This window comes from Bombina bombina, chromosome 5, assembly GCF_027579735.1.
Source record: "Bombina bombina isolate aBomBom1 chromosome 5, aBomBom1.pri, whole genome shotgun sequence".
Taxonomy (NCBI): domain Eukaryota; kingdom Metazoa; phylum Chordata; class Amphibia; order Anura; family Bombinatoridae; genus Bombina; species Bombina bombina.
In genome coordinates, this window is record NC_069503.1 from 439968728 (window position 1) to 439988291 (window position 19564).

At 41.6% G+C, this 19564-nt stretch overlaps 1 protein-coding gene across 1 annotated transcript in view; it reads right to left on the reverse strand.

Moving 5' to 3' along the window:
- NEK11 (NIMA related kinase 11) overlaps positions 1 to 19564 on the reverse strand; it is a 625868-nt gene that overhangs the window by 314902 nt on the left and 291402 nt on the right. Inside the window, exons 6-7 of the mRNA XM_053714299.1 lie at positions 12826 to 12975; positions 12401 to 12479 (exon numbers count right to left, since the gene is read on the reverse strand). Coding sequence (XP_053570274.1) covers positions 12401 to 12479; positions 12826 to 12975 — 229 coding nt within the window. The remainder of the gene's footprint in view (positions 1 to 12400; positions 12480 to 12825; positions 12976 to 19564) is intronic.

The window sequence follows — 19564 nt, forward strand, 5'->3', positions numbered from 1 at the left end:
TGTAAAGCAGAGAGTTCAGAGACCCTTTGAGCCGAAGAAATTGCAACAAGAAACAAAACTTTCCAGGATAACATCTTAATATCTAAGGAATGCATAGGCTCAAACGGAGCCTGCTGAAGAACAGGTTTGAACACAGGCCTGATTCTGACCTAGGCCTGACAGAAGGATTGCACATCTGGCACATCAGTCAGACGCTTCTGCACTAAAATAGACAAGGCAGATATTTGACCCTTCAAAGTACTCACAGACAAACCCTTTTCCAGACCCTCCTGGAGAAAGGACAAAATCCTAGGAATCCTGACTCTGCTCCATGAGAAACCCTTGGCTTCACACCAGTACAAATATTTACGCCATATCTTATGGTAAATCTTTCTAGTCACAGGTTTACGAGCCTGGATCAAGGTCTCAATGACAGACTCTGAAAATCCACGCTTAAATAGAATTAAGCATTCAATCTCCAAGCAGTCAGCTTCAGAGAAACGAGATTTAGATGAAGGAAGGGCCCTTGAAGTAGAAGGTCCTTCCTCAGTGAAAGTCTCCAAGGTGGAAAAGATGACATCTCCATTAGGTCTGCATACCAGATCCTGCGAGGCAAAGCCAGTGCAATGAGAATCACTGACGCCCTCTCCTGTTTGATTCGAGCAATGACCCATGGAAGGAGAGCGAACAGAGGAAACAGGTATGCTAGACTGAAATTCCAAGGAACTGCCAGAGCATCTATCAGAAAGGCCTGAGGATCCCTTGACCTCGACCCGTACCTCGGGAGCTTGGCATTCTGACAAGATGCCATGAGATCCAGCTACGGCTGTCCCCATTTGAGTTTCCACTCCCCGGGATGAAAAGTCTGTCAGCTCCTGGAATGTGGATAGCCGATAGACAGCATCTGTGGGTCTCCGCCCACTGAATAATTTTGGCCACCTCTTTCATGACCAAGGAACTCCGAGTTCCTCCCTAGTGGTTGATGTAAGCCACCGATGTTATGTTGTTCGACTGGAACCTAATAAGCCGGGCTAAAGCTAACTGAGGCCAGGCCAGTAGAGCACAGAAGATCGCTCTCAGCTCTAGGATGTTTATGGGGAGATCTGAATCCTCCCGAGTCCATAGACTGAGCTTTCAACGAACCCCAGATTGCTCCCCAACCCAACAGGCTGTCATCTGTGGTCACAATCAACCAGGAAGGTCTTCAGAAGCAAGTTCCCTGGGAGAGGTGATCCTGAGACAACCACCACGGAAGAGATTCTCTTGTTGCCTGATCCAGATCTATTCACAGACAGATCCGCATAGTCCCCGTTCCACTGCCTGAGCATGCATAACTGCAGAAGTCTGAGATGGAACCGAACAAACGGAATGATGTCCATGGCAGCTACCATTAGACCAATTACCTCCATACATTGAGTGACTAACGGCTGAAGAGAAGACTGAAGGGCAAGAGAAGAATCAAAAATCTTTGTCTTTCTGACCTCTTTCAGAAATATCTTCATTAACAGGGAGTCTATTATGGTCCCCAAGAACACTACCCTTGTAGCTGGAACAAAGGAACTTTTTCCCAGAATCACCTTCCAACAGTGGGAGCGTGTGTGAGAGTTTGCTTGTTAAAAAGACAGCGCCTGAAGCAGAATGTCGTCCAGATATGGTGCCACTGCATTGCCTCATGACCTGATTTGAGGTCTAAAATTGGTCTGAAAGTTCCCTCTTTCTTGGGAGCCTCAAACAGATTGGAGTAGAATCCCAGACCCTGTTCCAGTGATGGAACTGGAACTATTACTCCTAGGGCGGACAGATCCTCAACACAGTTTAAGAACGCCTATCTTTTTATCTGGTCTACAGATAATCTTGAGAGGAGGAACCTGCCCCTGGGAGGAAAGGTCTTGAACTCTAGTTTGTATCCTTGGGATACAATGTCCACCGCCCAGAGATCCGGAACATCCCGAATCCAGGCCTGAGCGTATAAAGAAAGACTGCCCCCTACAGGATCCGTCTCGGATTGGGGGCAGGCCCTTCATGCTGACTATGAATCATTTTCAGGCTTCTTAGATTGCTTCCCCTTGTTCCAGGACTGACTGGACTTCCAGGAAGGCTTGGACTGTTCCTGCTTGGAAGAGGGGGGTGAGGCTTACCTCTGAAATTTCAAAAGGAACGAAAATTACTCTGACGCCCTTTCTGTTTATTTCTCTTATCCTGAGGGAGGAAATGTCTTTTTCCTCCTGTAATATCTGAAATAATTTCAGCCAAACTCGGCCTTAGTCTTGTAGGGAATCGCCAAAACCTTGGATTTAGATTAAACATCCACAGACCAGGGCTTCAACCATAGAGCCCTGCAAGCTAGTACAGCAAAATCAGATATTTTTGCTCCCAACTTGATGACCTGTAAGGATTCTAAGCATCCGTAATAAAGGAATTGACTAATTTAAGAGCCTTAATCCTGTCCTGAATCTCCTCAAGAGGAGTATCTGTCCGAATAGAATCAGACAACGCATCATACCAGTAAGCTACAGCGCTGGTGACAGTGGCAATACATACCGCAGGCTGCCATTGGAGACCCTGGTGAACATACATTTTCTTTAGTAAAGCCTTCAACTTCTTATCCATTGGATCCTTGATCCTCTATGGGAATAGTGGTCCTCTTAGCCAAGATGGAAATCACTCCTTCTACCTTAGGAACCGCTTGCCACGAATCCTTAATGGAATCAACTATAGGAAACATCTTCCTGAAAATAGGAGATGGAGAAAAAGAAATACCAGGTCTCTCCCACTCCCGCGCAATAATCTCTGTTGTACGGTCTGGAACATGGAAAAAACCTCCACCACGGAGGGAACATCAAAGTATTTGTTCAGCTTATTGGACTTCTTAGGATTGACTACGACCATCATGTCGGAGTCGTCCAAGGTAGCCAAAACCTCCTTAAGAAGCATACAGAGGTGTTCTAGCTTAAATCTGAAGGATACCACTTCAGAATCTGAGATCTCACCGTCAGACGCTACCAAAGTATTTTTGGCTTCAAACTTCTGAGACAAAATACCCTGGGTAGACATAACCAGATCAGAAACCTTATTTACTGATTCCTTAAGTTTCCTTTTATGCCCTTTTTGTAACATGGGAAAAGCAGATAATGCGTCAGATACCGCAGAGGATACCTGAGTAGCAATGTCCTGCAGAGAAAATCCTGCCGGACTGTGAGAGCAAACGCAGGGCACTGCCTGTGGAGACTGAAAAAATTGGGACAACTGAGGAGAAAGCTGCGGCATATCTACTTCAGGAGACACCTGAACAGCATCCGCCTTAGCTAATGGTGGCTCAAAATAAAAAATCTTTTCTCTATAACTTAAAGTTCTCTCTTTACAAGAGGAACAAAAAGGAACTGGGGGTTCCACCTGAGCATCATAACAAAGTTGACATGTAACAGTCTGTAAGGTTTCTTGGTCCATTTTATTAAAACTGACAAGAGAAAAAAAAAAGTATTTATTTTTACTTAAAGTGAATGTAAATTTTGATGCTAAAGTGCCCAGTTTTTAAAAATTCGATTAAAAACTGGGGCACTTTAATTCATCAAAATTTACATTTCACTCGTGTTGTGAAAAAATACTTACCTTTTAATCTTGATAGCCGCTCCAGCTTCCTCTACCCATCGCAAAGGGTCTAAAATGAGGAATCAGGCTTCCTCCAATCACGGCGTTGAATCAGACACTAATTCCCCTGGGGGGGAAGCCATAATTGGAGGATGATGATCCATCATTTCTGACGTCAGAAATAGCTTACGACAACCGGGGGAAGCTGGAGCAGCTGTCAAGTTTAAAAGGTATGTCTTTTTTCACAACATAAATGAAATGTAAATTTTGACGAATTAAAGTGCCCCTGTTTTTAATCGAATTTTTAAGAACCAGGAACTTTACATTCACTTTAAGAAAAATACTGCGCCTTTAAATATTGTTTAAATATTGTCACAAACACACTAACCTTTAAACCAAAAACCCCAGGCACCCAAACACCTCAATAGCTTCACTGAGGTGCCTACCTGTCCTGCAGCCTGACTGATATCGCCAATGATCCGGTCCAGACTCGCAACGGCAGCACTACAACTGAGCTGACAACTGCGTCATACACAGCAGCTGACAGAGTCCCAGAAAGTGCACTTAAAGTATTACCCACTCCCTAGCAGGTAACCTCCCCCTTTTAGTCAAGAGCGGACTCACAGCATAACGGAGCCGAGTATTCTAACACACAGTATTAAAAAATGATTCTCAGAGAAAAGTTAACTATGTAAATCATACAATCTGGATCCTAACCGGAGTGTAATATTGAGCCACCAAAAATAAAATCTCCCCAACACAGTCCACAGTGCCCTGGCAAACTGCCTGATTAAATGAACCCCTTCTCTACTGGGTGAAAATAAACGCCCCTTTTTAAGCAGCACCTAGCTGCAGAAGTGCCAAATTCTCCTTTCCAAGAAAAATAAATATGGCACTTACCTTAAAACCATCTGACCGGCAGCAGGGCAGCTCACCTGGTTTTAGAGGATCCTATGGGGCCTATCTATCAAGCTTCGAATGGAGCTTGATGCCCCATTTTTCTGGCGAGCCTACAGGCTCGCCAGAAACAGCAATTATGAAGCAGCGGTCACAAAGACCGCTGCTCCATAACCTGTCCGCCTGCTCTGAGCAGGCGGACAGACATCGCCGGAATTTAACCCGATCGAGTAAGATCGGGTTGCTTGACACCCCCCTGCTTTGAGTCTGCAGGGGGCGGCGTTGCACCAGTAGCTCTTGTGAGCTGCTGGTGCAATGCTGAATACGGAGAGCGCATTACTCTCTGTATTCAGCGAGGTCTGGCGGACCTGATCCGCACTGTCGGATAAGGTCCGCCAGACCTTGTTAAATATAGGCCTATACCTCACATGAACCTGTGGAATAAGAAAGAATCTGAGTAAGCTTACTCAGGCTTTCTGAATAGGGCAGCAAAATTTTGAGAAATCGCAGTGAGGATTGTACCTCACAAGTTCCCAAGTGCTCAAAAGTCACCACTGCCCTACTGAAGAGACTGACGTGGGCTACGGCTAAACCCCAGAAAAGATCAGAGCAAACCTGCTCTGCTTTAAAAACATAATTTATGCTTACCTGATAAATTCCTTTCTTCTGTAGTGTGATCAGTCCACGGGTCATCATTACTTCTGGGATATTACTCCTCCCCAACAGGAAGTGCAAGAGGATTCACCCAGCAGAGCTGCATATAGCTCCTCCCCTCTACGTCACTCCCAGTCATTCGACCAAGGACCAACGAGAAAGGAAAAGCCAAGGGTGAAGTGGTGACTGGAGTATAAATTAAAAAATATTTACCTGCCTTAAAAACAGGGCGGGCCGTGGACTGATCACACTACAGAAGAAAGGAATTTATCAGGTAAGCATAAATTATGTTTTCTTCTGTTAAGTGTGATCAGTCCACGGGTCATCATTACTTCTGGGATACCAATACCAAAGCAAAAGTACACGGATGACGGGAGGGATAGGCAGGCTCTTTATACAGAAGGAACCACTGCCTGAAGAACCTTTCTCCCAAAAATAGCCTCCGATGAAGCAAACGTGTCAAATTTGTAAAATTTGGAAAAAGTATGAAGCGAAGACCAAGTTGCAGCCTTGCAAATCTGTTCAACAGAGGCCTCATTCTTGAAGGCCCAAGTGGAGGCCACAGCTCTAGTAGAATGAGCTGTAATTCTTTCAGGAGGCTGCTGTCCAGCAGTCTCATAAGCTAAACGAATTATGCTACGAAGCCAAAAAGAAAGAGAGGTAGCGGAAGCTTTTTGACCTCTCCTCTGCCCAGAGTAAATGACAAACAGAGAAGACGTTTGTCGAAATTCCTTAGTTGCCTGTAAGTAAAATTTTAGAGCACGGACTACATCCAGGTTGTGCAGTAGACGTTCCTTCTTTGAAGAAGGATTTGGGCATAAAGAAGGAACAACAATCTCTTGATTGATATTCCTGTTAGTAACTACCTTAGGTAAGAACCCAGGTTTAGTACGCAGGACTACCTTATCCGAATGAAAAATCAAATAAGGAGAATCACAATGTAAGGCTGATAATTCAGAGACTCTTCGAGCCGAGGAAATAGCCATTAAAAATAGAACTTTCCAAGATAACAACTTTATATCAATGGAATGAAGGGGTTCAAACGGAACGCCCTGTAAAACATTAAGAACAAGGTTTAAACTCCATGGTGGAGCAACAGTTTTAAACACAGGCTTAATCCTGGTCAAAGCCTGACAAAAAGCCTGGACGTCAGGAACTTCTGACAGACGTTTGTGTAACAGAATGGACAGAGCTGAGATCTGTCCCTTTAATGAACTAGCAGATAAACCCTTTTCTAAACCTTCTTGTAGAAAAGACAATATCCTAGGAATCCTAACCTTACTCCAAGAGTAACCTTTGGATTCACACCAATATAGGTATTTACGCCATATCTTATGGTAAATCTTTCTGGTAACAGGTTTCCTAGCCTGTATTAAGGTATCAATAACTGACTCAGAAAACCCACGTCTTGATAAAATCAAGCGTTCAATTTCCAAGCAGTCAGCTTCAGAGAAGTTAGATTTTGATGTTTGAAGGGACCCTGTATCAGAAGGTCCTGCTTCAGAGGTAGAGACCAAGGTGGACAGGATGACATGTCCACCAGGTCTGCATACCAAGTCCTGCGTGGCCACGCAGGTGCTATTAGAATCACTGATGCTCTCTCTTGTTTGATTCTGGCAATCAATCGAGGAAGCAACGGGAAGGGTGGAAACACGTAAGCCATCCTGAAGTCCCAAGGTGCTGTCAGAGCATCTATCAGGACTGCTCCTGGATCCCTGGATCTGGACCCGTAACGAGGAAGCTTGGCGTTCTGTCGAGACGCCATGAGATCTATCTCTGGTTTGCCCCAACGTCGCAGTATTTGGGCAAAGACCTCCGGATGAAGTTCCCACTCCCCCGGATGAAAAGTCTGACGACTTAAGAAATCCGCCTCCCAGTTCTCCACTCCCGGGATGTGGATTGCTGACAGGTGGCAAGAGTGAGACTCTGCCCAGAGAATTATCTTTGATACTTCCATCATAGCTAGGGAGCTTCTTGTCCCTCCCTGATGGTTGATGTAAGCAATAGTCGTGATGTTGTCCGACTGAAACCTGATGAACCCCCGAGTTGTCAACTGGGGCCAAGCCAGGAGGGCATTGAGAACTGCTCTCAATTCCAGAATGTTTATTGGCAGGAGACTCTCCTCCTGACTCCATTGTCCCTGAGCCTTCAGAGAATTCCAGACGGCACCCCAACCTAGAAGGCTGGCGTCTGTTGTTACAATTGTCCAGTCTGGTCTGCTGAACGGCATCCCCCTGGACAGATGTGGCCGAGAAAGCCACCATAGAAGAGAATTTCTGGTCTCTTGATCCAGATTCAGAGAAGGGGATAAGTCTGAGTAATCCCCATTCCACTGACTTAGCATGCACAGTTGCAGTGGTCTGAGGTGTAAGCGTGCAAAGGGTACTATGTCCATTGCCGCTACCATTAAGCCGATTACCTCCATGCATTGAGCCACTGACGGGTGTTGAATGGAATGTAGGGTGCGGCAAGCACTTTGAAGTCTTGTTAGCCTGTCCTCTGTCAGGTAAATCTTCATTTCTACAGAATCTATAAGAGTCCCCAGGAAGGGAACTCTTGTGAGTGGAACGAGTGAACTCTTCTTTTCGTTCACCTTCCATCCATGTGACCTTAGAAATGCCAGCACTAACTCTGTATGAGACTTGGCAGTTTGAAAGCTTGAAGCTTGTATCAGAATGTCGTCTAGGTATGGAGCTACCGAGATTCCCCGCGGTCTTAGTACCGCCAGAAGAGCACCCAGAACCTTTGTGAAGATTCTTGGAGCTGTAGCCAATCCGAATGGAAGAGCCACAAACTGGTAATGCCTGTCTAGGAAGGCAAACCTTAGGTACCAATAATGATCTTTGTGAATCGGTATGTGAAGGTAAGCATCTTTTAAATCTACAGTGGTCATGTACTGACCCTCTTGGATCATAGGTAAAATTGTCCGAATAGTCTCCATCTTGAACGATGGAACTCTTAGGAATTTGTTTAGGATCTTTAAGTCCAGGATTGGTCTGAAAGTTCCCTCTTTTTTGGGAACCACAAACAGATTTGAGTAAAACCCCTGTCCCTGTTCCGATCGTGGAACTGGATGGATTACTCCCATTAACAAGAGCTCTTGTACGCAGCGTAGAAACGCCTCTTTCTTTGTCTGGATTGTTGACAATCTTGACAGATGAAATCTCTCTCTTGGAGGAGAGTATTTGAAGTCCAGAAGGTATCCCTGAGATATTATCTCTAGCGCCCAGGGATCCTGGACATCTCTTGCCCAAGCCTGGGCGAAGAGAGAAAGTCTGCCCCCCACTAGATCCGATCCCGGATCGGGGGCCCTCAATTCATGCTGTTTTAGGGGCAGCAGCAGGTTTCCTGGCCTGCTTGCCCTTGTTCCAGGACTGGTTAGGTTTCCAGCCTTGTCTGTAGCGAGCAACAGCTCCTTCCTGTTTTGGTGCAGAGGAAGTTGATGCTGCTCCTGCTTTGAAATTACGAAAGGAACGAAAATTAGACTGTCTAGCCTTAACTTTGGCTTTGTCCTGAGGCAGGGCATGGCCTTTACCTCCTGTAATGTCAGCGATAATCTCTTTCAACCCGGGCCCGAATAAGGTCTGCCCTTTGAAAGGTATATTAAGCAATTTAGACTTAGAAGTAACATCAGCTGACCAGGATTTTAGCCACAGCGCCCTGCGTGCCTGAATGGCGAATCCTGAATTCTTCGCCGTAAGTTTAGTAAGATGTACTACGGCCTCCGAAATGAATGAATTAGCTAGTTTAAGGACTCTAAGCCTGTCCGTAATGTCGTCCAGAGTAGCTGAACCAATGTTCTCTTCCAGAGACTCAATCCAGAATGCCGCTGCAGCCGTGATCGGCGCAATGCATGCAAGGGGTTGCAATATAAAACCTTGTTGAACAAACATTTTCTTAAGGTAACCCTCTAACTTTTTATCCATTGGATCTGAAAAAGCACAGCTATCCTCCACCGGGATAGTGGTACGCTTAGCTAAGGTAGAAACTGCTCCCTCCACCTTAGGGACCGTTTGCCATAAGTCCCTTGTGGTGGCGTCTATTGGAAACATTTTTCTAAATATCGGAGGGGGTGAGAACGGCACACCGGGTCTATCCCACTCCTTAGTAACAATTTCAGTAAGTCTCTTAGGTATAGGAAAAACCTCAGTACTCGTCGGTACCGCAAAATATTTATCCAACCTACACATTTTCTCTGGTATTGCAACTGTGTTACAATCAATCAGAGCCGCTAACACCTCCCCTAGTAATACACGGAGGTTTTCCAGTTTAAATTTAAAATTTGAAATATCTGAATCCAGTCTGTTTGGATCAGAACCGTCACCCACAGAATGAAGTTCTCCGTCCTCATGTTCTGCCACCTGTGACGCAGTGTCTGACATGGCCCTAATATTATCAGCGCACTCTGTTCTCACCCCAGAGTGATCACGCTTACCTCTTAGTTCTGGTAATTTAGCCAAAACCTCAGTCATAACAGTAGCCATATCCTGTAATGTGATTTGTAATGGCCGCCCAGATGTACTCGGCGCTACAATATCACGCACCTCCCTCTGAGCGGGAGATGTAGGTACTGACACGTGAGGCGAGTTAGTCGGCATAACTCTCCCCTCGTTGTTTGGTGAAATTTGTTCAATTTGTACAGATTGACTTTTATTTAAAGTAGCATCAATACAGTTAGTACATAAATTTCTATTGGGCTCCACTTTGGCATTGCAACAAATGACACAGGTATCATCCTCTGAATCAGACATGTTTAACACACTAGCAAATAAACTTGCAACTTGGAAATACAATTCAATTAGAATAATATTAAAACGTACTGTGCCTTTAAGAAGCACAGAAGATCTATGACAGTTGAAAATTAATAAATTGAAACAGTTATAGCCTCAATCCTTGTAAACAACACAACTTTAGCAAAGGTTTAATCCCATTAGCAAAGATAACAAATTCTGAAAGCAGGAAACAAATTACAGAATAAACGTTTTTTATCTCAGTCAAACTACAATTCTCACAGCTCTGCTGAGAGAAATTACCTCCCTCAAAATAAGTTTTGAAGACCCCTGAGCTCTGTAGAGATGAACCGGATCATGCAGGGAATACAATGAGTTGCTGACTGAAATATTTGATGCGTAGTAAAAGCGCCAAAAAACGGCCCCTCCCCCTCACACACAGCAGTGAGGGAGAACAGAAACTGTCAGAAAACAGATTAAGCAACTGCCAAGTGGAAAAATAGTGCCCAAACATTTATTCACTCAGTACCTCAGTAAATGAAAACGATTTTACATTCCAGCAAAAACGTTAAACATAATCTCTAGTTATTAAACAGCTTTATGTATTTCTTACAGTGTAATTCTAGTGAAGTACCATTCCCCAGAATACTGAAGTGTAAAGTATACATACATGACATTATATCGGTATGGCAGGATTTTCTCATCAATTCCATTGTCAGAAAATAAAAGCTGCTACATACCTCTATGCAGATTCATCTGCCCGCTGTCCCCTGATCTGAAGTTTACCTCTCCTCAGATGGCCGAGAAACAGCAATATGATCTTAACTACTCCGGCTAAAATCATAGCAAAAACTCTGGTAGATTCTTCTTCAAACTCTGCCAGAGAGGTAATAACACACTCCGGTGCTATTTTAAAATAACAAACTTTTGATTGAAGATATAAAACTAAGTATAATCACCATAGTCCTCTCACACATCCTATCTAGTCGTTGGGTGCAAGAGAATGACTGGGAGTGACGTAGAGGGGAGGAGCTATATGCAGCTCTGCTGGGTGAATCCTCTTGCACTTCCTGTTGGGGAGGAGTAATATCCCAGAAGTAATGATGACCCGTGGACTGATCACACTTAACAGAAGAAATAATAATATCTTGATTGAAGACAACTTCTTATCAGACACCTAAACTTCACCTCCTCCTTGCACTGCAGGCAAAGAGAATGACTGGGGATTGTGGGTAGGGAAGTGATACTTAAAGGGACATTACACACTAATTTTTTCTTTGCATAAATGTTTTGTAGATGATCTATTTATATAGCCCATAAAGTTTTTTTGTTTGTTTTTTAAATGTATAGTTTTGCTTATTTTTAAATAACATTGCTCTGATTTTCAGACTCCTAACCAAACCCCAAAGTTTTATGAGAATCCCGTCAGCTACCTTCTCCAGCTTGCTCCTGTTTGTGTAAAGGGTCTTTTCATATGCAAAAGAAAGGGGAGGGGAGAGTGTCTTATTTCCCACTTGCAGTGGGCTTTCCAACTACCTTTTCAACAGAGCTAAACTGAGAGCTTCTAAGTACGTTTTTAAACAGCTTTATACTGGATTTTTATATCAGTATCTGTGCATCTTATTCTTTATAGTAGTGTCTGTTACATGCAGTTATATGGAAATTAGTGTATACTGTCCCTTTAACAGCTTTGCTGTGGTGCTCTTTGCCTCCTCCTGCTGGTCAGGAGTGATATTCCCAACAGTAATTACTGATGATCCGTGGACTCACCTTGTCATTAGAAATAAATATATTTATCTATAAAGCAAACCAGATGAGCAAATCTTTAGCGCCAGACACCTAAATAAGCATATGCACACATGAACACACAAATACACACAGAAAAACATAAATAAATAAAGGAATACACTGTGTTGAAAATGAGAATGTTGAGTCCTGTAGGAAAGCGTACTAGGGGGCAAGATAGTAGATGCCCAGAAATAAGACTGGAAATCTGCAATATATATAACAAAAACGAACCAAAAAAATATTGCTGTAGTAAATAGAAGCTCCTACTCTCACTAAGTAAAGTTTTAACCAGTGGCGCCTCAAAGGAAGTATGTTTATCCTATTATGTTACCTTTTGTCTCCTGTTGAGCATGTGTAGATTTGAAGGGTTACAAGTGGATGGTAAAGCAAAGTATGTGGTTGTTGCTCATTACTTAAAACTGAATTTAACATTGAGAGGCCTATTTATTAAAGGCCTGTCGGACCTGATCAGACAGTGCGGATCAGGTCCGACATACCTCGCTGAATTAAGCTGCTGGTGCAATGCCGACATACCTCGCTGAATTGAGCTGCTGGTGCAACGCCGCCCCCTGCATATTTGGCCGCCAGCAGGGGGTGTCAATCAACCTGATCGTACTTTATCGGGTTGAATTGTGGCGATCTCTGTCCGCCTGCTCAGAGCAGGTGGACAGGGTTATGGAGCAGCGGTCTTTAGACCGCTGCTTCATAACTGGTGTTTCTGGCGAGCCTCTGAGCCTAGACCAAAACCATTTTAACACATGTACCTGGAGTTGCTGACTGATATACGGCATCTGTAGAATTTCCCCTGCTCCTGGACGAAGTGATGGGTCTTTGCTTAACATCCTGAAACATGAAAAAAATTCACTTTGCAATTGTATACGAGGGGCTGCACAAAAACTCTGATTAAAAGGACAAAGTAATTTCTTTGTTGCACCTAACCTAAGACATATTTTACAAAGCATTGCAGTTTTTGTTATTGTTTTGTTTTCTCTGTGCTTAGCAAAACTACTTCGAATTTTTATAAATATAAAAGAGGTGTGTCCCGTATCAGCCAAAGATAAACTGATCTGCTGTGCACAATCATTTTTTTTCATGCTAAAATATATTTTAACATATTTAATAGCTGCTCTTTTATATGCAGGATAGATGTTTAATGTCCCTTTAGTAAAAGTGGAAAAATAGACAATACCTGTTCATAAGCAAATTAAGGTCACTTGAATAATCATCTGGCAGTGATGGTGTTTCACCTTCCACAATTTTGATAACAACAGATAAAAAATTATATCCAGTAAAAGCGTGTTCTAAACAGCACATCTCATGCAGAATACAGCCCAGGGACCTGTCAAAACAAAACAATTAGTGCAACACACACTTGTTTAATCTCAATAAAGTAGCTCATGGGTGCTATAAAATGACACAAGATCCATTTATGCAATTTAATGTAACCTCCCAGCCCAATACCTATTGACCTCACCCACGGTTCCTCCCCTATTCCTTCTACCTCACTTGTCTACCTCTTCTTTCTTTGTTTACATCTTTTTCACTAATGTTTTATCTCACATTAAGATTTAAACAATTGCAGTTTATCTGTTGTCCCAGCCCATCACATATGGAGTTATTTAGTTCTGATGGACAGCACTGAAGAAAGCTTGGACTTATCGTATGATAGATATATCAAGAGCAGAAGCAGGGGCATAACTAGATGTCACTGGGCCCCTGTGCAGAGCCTGGGGTGGTGCCTCCTCCTAATTTTAACAGTGCCCTTCCTGGATATTTTCAATAAACCAAATCTGAGCCGGTTGCCAATGGGAGCAAGGGGAGCTGTTTTTCTGTGACTGTAAATATTCCTTCCCCAGTGGTTAGTCCTTTCAGAGGGTATGCATTTTATCTCCATAGCAGCCCCCCCTGTAGTGATGTCACTAGGAATTAAGGGTAAGATGGGCTCCTTAGAGGTGTGGCCCAATCTCTATCGGGACCTCTGACACCCCTGTTTTACACTCCTGAACAAAAGAATGGCTGTCCCCTGATACTAATACGTATGATATCCTTTTTTTCCCATTTTCTGGGCCACTAATCACACTTAATGTAATGGTATATTTTCAAAGTAACTTCAAAGTATCTATTAATCAAATGTGTTGTTGGTTCCTGTTTAACCCCTTCACCTAAATAGACGTAAATATACGTTGTGCCGTACTTTGGCTATTGTATCAGAAAACTCCAGCAGTTTCGGCTGTTAAGTTAAGTGGGAGGGCCCTATGCTTCAGAAAATTAAAATAAAGGGAGGGATGGACAGCTACACTACAGAAAAAGGGGGTGGGCCTGGGGACCCCTAACTGAGGATTGCGGGAGTTGGGGGGGACCACTGTACTACAGATTTTTTTATATATATGAAGGGTGTTATAAGTACAGGCAGAGAGCTACCAGTACCTAAGATGGTGGATAATAGTTAGAGGGGGAGGGTTAGAGCTGTTTGAGAGGGATCAGGGAGGTTGGAGGGTAAAGGGGGATCCCACACTGCAGCAAATAAAAAAAATATTTTTTTTTAAAAAGCCTTAAATCTTCATACTGGCAGACTGTCTGCCAGTACCTAAGATGGTGGTGACCAGTGGGGGGTGAGGGAGGGAAGAGAGATGTTTGGGAGGGATCAGGGGGGGGGTGTCAGGTAGGAGGGTAATCTCTACACTAAATCTAAAATTAACCTAACAAGCTACCTTCTTAACTCTTCACTGCCAAGAATAATAGGTGTGTTGTGCAGCTGCAATTAGCGGCCTTCTAATTACCAAAAAGCAATGGCAAAGTCATATATGTCTGCTATTTCTGAACAACCGGGATACTAGAGAAGCTTTTACAACCATTTTTGCCATGATTGCACAAGCAGTATGTAAATAATTTCAGTGAGAAAAAAAAGTTTGTGAAAAAGTTAACAATTTTTTTAATTTGATCACATTTGGCTGTGAAATGGTAGCATGAAATATACCAAAATGGTCCTAGGTCAATATCTTGGGTTGTCTACTTAACAAAATATATATAAAGTTTTGACAGGTAAATAAGGCTCTATTTTTGTTTAAATGGAGTGATAGCAAAACTGCGAACAATGTTCCAGTATTTTGGGCAAGTTTTTCTCTGAAAATCCGTAGTGAAGGGGTTAAAGCTACATAATTATTTCTGACAGTTTTCCAAAGATGTTGAATTAAATCAATAAAAAATAAATATAAAACAACAAATATAAACCTGAATGATTTTTATTTAGATACTTTGAAGAAACATTGAATTTACCCCTATATGTCTAAAAAACTTATAGGACATACTTCTGAATTGTAATGTTTATGATCTAGCTTGGTAATTTAATGATATTTATTGCATTTTCACTTGGAATAATTTTTTTAATAAAAAGAAGGAAAATTGATTTGCCAGTGAATAAACTTGTGCATTTACATTCACCCTTAGGTAATGAAAAGATGATATGCAGAAAAAGTAATGAAAAAAGTCCTCTAAATGCCTCCAATCTAATTGAATAGTCTGTAAAACAATATGTTCAAACCAAAATCTTATAGCATTAATTATGCATGATACGTCCTTAAAATATAAGCTAAATAGTAGCACACTTAGGGCTAGATTATGAGTGGCGCACTAGCTGTTGCCCAAGAGCGATATTAGATTATTTAGACTTTTTGCATGCAATGAAAATAGCGTACGTATTGTGACTCGAGTTGAAAGTAAATGGGTTCCCTTGAGCGCAATCGAATATAAAAAAGTTGCACAAAACACTTCAGAAATACATTTAACAGTACAGTTACACTATATTAACACTGTCTGATAAATATTATTTAAAAAAAATATATTAAAAAGTTATAAGGGCTCCAACAGTATGAGGTATAGGTGTAAAAAGGGCTGAAAGGAGATTTAACATATAGATACATACATACATACACATGTCTACATATGTATATGTATTTACATATATATATATATATATATATATATATATATATATATATATATATATATATATATATATATATATGTTTATATGTGTGTACGTATTTTTGTGTTTTACTGTATATGTACTGTGTTGCTGGTTAATACTCACTACTGTGTCCTGCTGACTAATACTCACTACTATGTCCTGCTGACTAATACTCACTATTGTGTGTTGCTGGTTAATACTCACTATTGTGTGTTGCTGGTTAATACTCACTATTGTGTGTTGCTGGTTAATACTCACTACTGTGTCCTGCTGACTAATACTCACTATTGTGTGTTGCTGGTTAATACTCACTATTGTGTGTTGCTGGTTAATACTCACTATTGTGTGTTGCTGGTTAATACTCACTATTGTGTGTTGCTGGTTAATACTCACTACTGTGTCCTGCTGACTAATACTCACTACTGTGTCCTGATGGTTAATACTCACTATTGTGTGTTGCTGGTTAATACTCACTACTGTGTCCTGCTGACTAATACTCACTACTATGTCATGTTGACTAATACTCACTACTGTGTCCTCCAATCAGTAAACTGTATTTGTGATGTTTTGGGACAGCACTATGTCCCTTCCTCAGACAATGGTGATTGCTTATTTCTGGAGTGATATATATATATATATATATATATATATATATATATATATATATATATATATATATATATATATATATATATATATATATATATATATATATATATATGTGTGTGTGTATGTGTGTGTGTGAACTTATTATATGTAATGCCCAGGTAGTCACTGATATTAACATGTATCAGTGATGAGTACAGGCCAATCAATGACAGATGTTAGTGAACTTACTATATAAAGTTTTAGTAATGTGACAAAAAGCTGGAATCTGCATTTAGTCCTGTGTTTATTGAGTTGAAATATGTCACCATTTTCATTTCAAATGTTTTCTGTTCCTGGGTGCTTTTAAAGTTCCCTTTCAGTATTTTAAATGTGAGGTTTCCAATGGAGTCAAATGGTGCCCAAGTGAGGTGCATTATTTGTTTTCCTTATGGTTTTTAATGGAGGGCCTATGTAGTGCAGTGCAGTTTTTGTCCAATTTCCCCTAGGTTACGTATCTTCCCAAGTCACATGCTGTGCACTGTATCTGTATAACGTATACTACATTTGAAGACAGAGAGATACAGGAAAAGAAAACGGTGACATATTTCAACAACAAAAAAACTTTTTTTAGAACTATATATCATTAGGTTGTTTATTTCTCTGTAATTATTGAGATATATGCTGCATGGTGCCAGTGATAAATAATGTTTACTATTAGAATTACAATTTATATAATTAGGATACCAGTGGTTCTGTACTATAATAGATGACAATTTGATTTTATTAGTAATGAAATACATTCTGATGGGCTTGCAAAGAGCTGCAGATGAGAGTGCATCAGGTGCATGGGAGATCTGTACACCTGAACTCACACACCATCTGCTGGATCACCCCGAGGCTTCATAAGGTTTACGCTGTTGATGTATGATGATTAATTGCATCTGCAACTGGGACAGCGGAAGCCTCACACAAGATGACTGAACTAAGCATGAGATATAAAATATTCACAATCTGTATTCTGCGCATTGAAAAACCTAATTCTCTGTTGGGCTTCCTATAGGTTTATATAATGCCAGTAATTAGTGGTTTAATGCTCTACATATGGGAGAATCATAGCTACATATTGTTAATAGTATGTAAAATATTGTGTTAACTAAATGAAGTTAATAAACACAATATAAAATAATTTCATCCCTCAATAAAACCCATTTAAACTCTTTTACTTTCTTTTTTCATCTAAAATATTATATTTTATTATGTGAAATGCAGTCATGAAATAACGATGACTGTTCTTATATAAGTTTAATTTACTACAAGAAACAAGTTTAGTGCAACTACGTAATACGGGAATATTTCAGTTTAGGGCTCAAACTAAAGGGTCTATCACAGGCTATTGTGTGGTAATTATTGGCAAGTGTTAAATAAATAATCAGTTATTTTCATTGTTTATAATAAGCACTTTTCATTATCAGTTTGGTGAAAAATGGCCCTATACGTAAAGGGACATAAAACCCACATTTTTCTTTCATGAGAAAACTACGTAAAAACTTGTATATGTCCTTGAAAACCATACAAAATCTTGTATGATATTTTGACTAGACTGTCACTTTAACCCCTTTGATGCACATGACTAGGCGTTCTCGTCATGCGCATCGCTATCTGTAGGCGCATGACAAGCCTTTCTAGTCATGCAGGGGGATCGCTGATCAAATACTGTTTTTGGCGATCCCTTGCACTACTGCTAGTGAGCTGGATGGGAGGAAGTTCTTCTAACCCCTTGATCTCAGCTCCCATGGCAGCTACAAAACTCCAAGACCCCACATTTGAACGAGAAAAGCCCGCTCTTTCAAATGGTTGTGGATTAGTACTGCAAACTAGATCATTTAACCCCTTAATGACAACTGACGTACCAGGTACGTCATGCATTAACTCTCAGGGTATTGCAGTGATGCCTCCATATGGAGGCATCCTGCAATACCATTTAGAAGACTCCGATGCAGAGAGAGCCACTCTGTGGCCCTCTCTGCACCGGTAGCGATGGTGCCGGTTCGTTGGTGGGTGGGAGCGTCACAGGGAGGCGGGTGGGCGGCCCATCGCTACCCGGCATCCGGTCCCTAGAAGTGCAATGTGCACGCCAGGTGCCGGGAGCGTGCGGGGGGCGCGCGTGCATGTGCGCGCGTGCGCGCGTGCACGACCGCGCATTAGCTGGCAAAGACACTGACACCAATGAGGAGGGAAGAGGGGGGATATATTAAAAATAATATAAAAGGATCTGGGAGGGGGAGGGGGATAGGGGTATTGTGGGGGGCTGCTACACTACAGAAAACATACAAAAAAGCAAAAGAACAAAAAACACTTTTGTTTTGGGGGCAAATTGGGTACTGGCAGACAGCTGCCAGTACCCAAGATGGCCGCAATTAGATAGGGGAGAGGGTTAGAGAGCTGGGGGGGGGGGATCATGGAGGTTGGGGCTAAGGCAGGAGTCCATCACAGCTAAAATATTTTATTTTTTTTATAAAAAAAAAAAAAAACTCCTTTTATTTAGTACTGGCAGACTTTCTGCCAGTACTTAAGATGGCGGGGACATTTGTGGGGTGGGGGAGGGAAGAGAGCTGTTTGGGAGGGATCAGGGGGTGGGATGTGTCAGGTGGGAGGCTGATCTCTACCCTAAAGCTAAAATTAACCCTGCAAGCTCCCTACAACCTACCTAATTAACCCCTTCACTGCTGGGCATAATTTACGTGTGGTGCGCAGCAGCATTTAGCGGCCTTCTAATTACCAAAAATCAGTGCCAAAGCCATATAAGTCTGCTATTTCTGAACAAAGGGGATCCCAAAGAAGCTTTTACAACAATTTGTGCCATAATAGCACAAGCTGTTTGTAAATAATTTCAGTGAGAAACCTAAAATTGTGAAAAATGTAAAGTTTTTTTTTTATTTGCTTGCATTTGGCGGTGAAATAGTGGCATAAAATATACCAAAATGTGCCTACATCAATACTTTGGGTTGTCTTCTAACAAAAAACATATACATGTCAAGGGATATTCAGGTATTCCTGACAGATATCAGGGTTCCAATGTAACTAGCGCTAATTTTGAAAAAAAGTGGTTTGGAAATAGCGAAGTGCTACTTGTATTTATTGCCCTATAACTTGCAAAAAAAGCTAAGAACATGTAAACATTGGGTATTTCTAAACTCAGGACAAAATTTAGAAACTATTTAGCATGGGTGTTTTTTGGTGATTGTAGATGTGTAACAGATTTTGGGGGTCAAAGTTAGAAAAAGTGTGTTTTTTTCCATTTTTTCCTCATATTTTATTATTTTTTTTGTAGTAAATTATAAGACATGATGAAAATAATGGTATCTTTAGAAAG